At 27.5% G+C, this 4,346-nt stretch overlaps 2 protein-coding genes across 2 annotated transcripts; one reads left to right on the forward strand and one right to left on the reverse strand.

The window, feature by feature from the left end:
• Positions 1-749: 749 nt before the first annotated feature.
• On the reverse strand, positions 750-1,886 carry LOC104646100 (mavicyanin-like). The gene is made up of 2 exons (XM_010319159.2): positions 1,684-1,886; positions 750-1,313 (listed from the first exon to the last, which is right to left on the reverse strand). The coding sequence occupies exons 1-2, from the start codon at positions 1,850-1,852 to the stop codon at positions 919-921; spliced, it is 564 nt and encodes a 187-aa protein (XP_010317461.1). The 5' UTR covers positions 1,853-1,886; the 3' UTR covers positions 750-918.
• A 711-nt stretch (positions 1,887-2,597) lies between these two features.
• On the forward strand, positions 2,598-4,054 carry LOC104646097 (mavicyanin-like). The gene is made up of 2 exons (XM_010319155.1): positions 2,598-2,718; positions 3,747-4,054. Exons 1-2 carry the CDS (start codon positions 2,598-2,600, stop codon positions 4,052-4,054), a joined length of 429 nt encoding a protein of 142 aa, XP_010317457.1.
• Positions 4,055-4,346: the final 292 nt, after the last annotated feature.

Consider the following 4,346-nt stretch of genomic DNA (forward strand, 5'->3'; position numbering starts at 1 on the left):
TTTATTCTCATACTTGTAGGTGTAGGAGGAGCTAAGCGGGGTTCAATAAACTTAATAGTTTTACTATAAAATCTGCATTTGTACTAAAAAATTTAATTACATAAATTAATATGTATATTAATTTGTGAACTTATCAAAATTGATTAATCACTGTGAAATATTCTATGGTATGTTCTCCCATTTTTAAGTCAAGGTAAGTATCTTCTCCTTTCTTTTCTGGTGTTATAGGCATAACAAAACCTCAGCATCATAACCCTCACATCACACAAAGTTACGATACAACAATTCACACAATTCAAGTCCACATTTATGCTATCAAACATTTCATCAATCAATCAAATAGGGACCACCACAACGCAATTCACAAGCATTATGATTAGCACATGCTTTTTTTCATTTCACCCTTTTTTATTCATTAAGATTTGTCGATCAAGTGGAAAATTAACCCTTCACCTCATAGTCATTACTCTCAACACACGCACAAAGATGGGAATAGACGAATTCTACTAAATTACAAAGCTTAGGAGCTCAATTGTCTTCAATCAATCAATTAATCACTCAAAGAGTTGAGTCATCCTTTTCCGATTAATCAAATAAATATACTATTCAAGTAAAAGTTTCATTATATATATATATATATATATATATATATATATATATATATATATATATATATATATATATATATATATATATATATATAAATAAATAAAATACCATTAACAATAGTAACTAACAATAAATCATAATGTAAAATTGTCATTAATAAATTGGTAGAAAACCCACTTACAAAACTAATACTAAATAACTACGAAAACTTCCAAATCAAATGGACAATAGAAAGATCCATTCCAAACAAAAATAAACCTAATTAAGAAAAACAAAAAACAAATTATATGAAACCTTGTAGTGTAATATCTAGACCATGGGTAGAAGAAACAATGCAAATAACATGTTGAATGAATAAGCAGTATTGCTTGCAGAAGAGTGATTTCTTGAAGAAGCAGGAAAAATATAAGGATAATGATCATTCAACGTAGGAGGAGGAGGAGGAGTTGCTGGAGTATTCATTGTCGTAGGAGGAGAAGGAGTTGTTGTTGTTGTAGTTTGACTAACTTTGATGTGTAATTTGAGTCCAGATGCACAATCACCAGGAATACCACTCATGAAGAAGTAATCTGCATCAAGTGTGTCAAGGAGGATTGAATCACTACCAGAGTTGAATGTTCCAATTGGATTACTAGCTGTGCATGAGTTGTAGTCATTGATGTTAACTTGCATCACATTGTGTAATTTTGGGTCGTAGTTGAAAACTGCATAAAAAGATCTATCAGAGTTTCACCTAATTCAATAATTTACTACTCGATATGTCTAAGTAGTTTAGTAAAAACTTAATTTTTTATTTTAAAAATTTATAAACTCAAAATTCTGACGTACTTTACATCTCAATAAACAAAAAATTTTGTTATACAATTCAACCATGTATATGCATTTTTTTAGTTGCATGTGTCTTTATTGACAATGTAACATGAACATTGACTATTTAATTTGACTACATTCTACTTTTAACATTATATAAAAACTCACTTGATATTGTTTAAAGTTTTATTTGATTTTAGTACTACATATATAAATTCCCGTACTATATATTTGCTTCAAATGATGAAGACTAAGATATGTTACCTAGTGTATCACCAGCTTGAAATTGCTTGAAAAAAGCCCATTCATCGTAATTGTAGTTAAATATCCATCCTGCAAGATCACCAACTTGATACACGGTATCCGTAGCGAATCTCATAGTAGCCATCATCACCACCAATACTATCAACATTGCTTTTCCGAAGAAAGTCATAGTTATACTCTTTAACTTTAATAAAAAATTAAGACTTCTGAATGTGAATTAATTTGAACAATGAGTTTATGAGGTTCTCAAAGGGGTGCTTTTATAGGAGTAGTTAATTACCTTTTATAGAATTTAAGGAAACATACATAGTACTTTTGGACATATAATTTCCAAGTATATACTTTTGAAGTTCCAAAAAAAAAACTTACCATTTTTGGGTTTTTGAAATTTACGGGGTCTTTTTCCCTTTTTTTTTTCCTTTATTAGTACGTCAAATCAAAGTTTCAAAATGTTGAAAATGCCCTTTTTAATAAATTATTGTAGTTAGACCGAAAATAATTTCAAGAGTTTAAGTAGCCAAGAGCCCCCAAGTACGACAAACTTTATTATTTTTGGGGAAATAATTTTGGACAATTTCCCATACAAGTAAGTTATGCCATTATTTCCTTTGTATTATATTTCCATAAGTTTTTTTAAAAAAAGTTCCAATAATATAATCTACTTAATTTCAAGTAAAATATTTTTTTATGTAATGTTTTAGAACTTAGTAGTTATTACACACAATTTCCTTTCTAACGTTCTAATTTCCATAGATTGGGAAAAAAAAACATTTTTTCAAAAATATATCATCAATTTTCGGACGATTCTTTAACAAGTCATTGCAAATATTAACGATATTATTAGTATCTGTAAATTTCTCTCAAAAATGGCTTTCACAAAAATAACAATAATATTTTTTTCGTTTATTACAATTATGGTTGTTTCCACAAAAGCTGTTGTTTATGAAGTTGGTGATTCTCAAGGTTGGATTGTAGGCAATATTGACTACAGTCAATGGGCCTCTACAAAAAAATTTCATGTTAATGACATCTTAGGTAAGCAATAATTTCTTTTAATTTTTTATGTTTCGAATTTTTTTATAATGATATAATTTTATTGAATATTTATTAGTTTGTTCAAAATATATAATATAATGTGACTGTTATCGGGTCTATTGTTAAAAGGAGAATAAGCACTTGATGTACGACGACTTATTTCCCTTTATTTATGTTGACTTTAATCCTCCAAGTAAATTGTTCAATGCAACTATATTCATAACTTGTTTTGATTAAGTACATTTCTAAAATATTTTTGTTTTCTTGACCTTATAAAGTACGTCTATTAATGGGAAAATTACTTGATTAAACAAATATATATTATGTATTTATACAAAATAATAAGAGTTTTACAATATTATTATTACGTAGCGTGATTTGGTTGAAGTTGTATTGATCCGCTCTATATCAGTGTATTAATTTGCTTTGTACTTATCATCAATTCATGCATGCTCTATATCATAGAGAACAAATAGAAAGTGACACTGAACTATTGCTATGTTTAATAATTAACCAAGTTATTGCTATAATTGATAACTAAGACTCAAAAGTATCAATCTTTTTATGTTTTAAAAGATCCTCTTTTTTATATTTAAATTTCTGATCATATGAAATGATTCTTTTATGATATTCTAGTATGTATTTTTGTAATGCAAGCTACTTGTTTCCATCATTACTAAATATAGAAAGATCATTTTCTTAAACAAACTAAAAAGAAAAGTAACAAACAAATAAAGATAATCTATATTGAATTAATTGCATAGAGAATTTAGTCAGCGTTTAACCGGGTTTTATTATGAATTTTTTTTGTTTAAAAAAAGAAGAACTTTTTGTTTTAAAGTGTAAGGAATATTTGAAAATTGAAATTGTGTGTCACTATTATAAAAGCAAATTGGAGTTGTTTTGACTTATTCAGAGTAAAAGACCTACTGAAAATACATATCTTCAAACATATTTTTCGGAGTTCAAACACCAGACACCTTAAAAAATTGTATGGATTAATTGAGGTGTGTTCATTCAATGTGCAGTTTTCAACTACAACAACAAGTACCACAATGTGATGCAAGTGAGCAAGCAACAATATGTATCATGCACAATTACAAATCCAATTGCCACATTTAACACTGGCAAAGACTCTATTACTCTTCAAGCCTATGGTGATTATTACTATGTTTGTGGAATTCCTGGTCATTGCCAAATTGGCCAAAAATTTCATATAAATATTGTTGGTACAAGTTCACAAGCAAGTGCAAGTTTTGTTGCATCACCCCTTTCTTTCATGTTGTTGATCACCATCATTGCCATTCTTCAATTTTGCTTCTTTTTGACATTTTAGATTTTAGGTATTTGTTTCAATGTTTAGTTTGCCATTTATTTTTATTTTAAAAAGATCAAGTTTAACTTGTTTCTTCTTATAGTAATTTTGTTCAATTATTTAGATTCACTATAACAAATAAAGGATTTTGTGATAATTATTTAGTGATAATATTATAATTATTGTTATATTATATTTAGGGGTAATAATAAATTAAATTAAAGATGAGTATTTATTAGCACTGCTCTATACTAATGCAGCTAATAACTCACGATATAATGATATTTATAACTCACTGCCACTTAAAAAAAAA

The sequence above is a fragment of the Solanum lycopersicum genome, chromosome 1, assembly GCF_036512215.1.
Source record: "Solanum lycopersicum chromosome 1, SLM_r2.1".
Taxonomy (NCBI): domain Eukaryota; kingdom Viridiplantae; phylum Streptophyta; class Magnoliopsida; order Solanales; family Solanaceae; genus Solanum; species Solanum lycopersicum.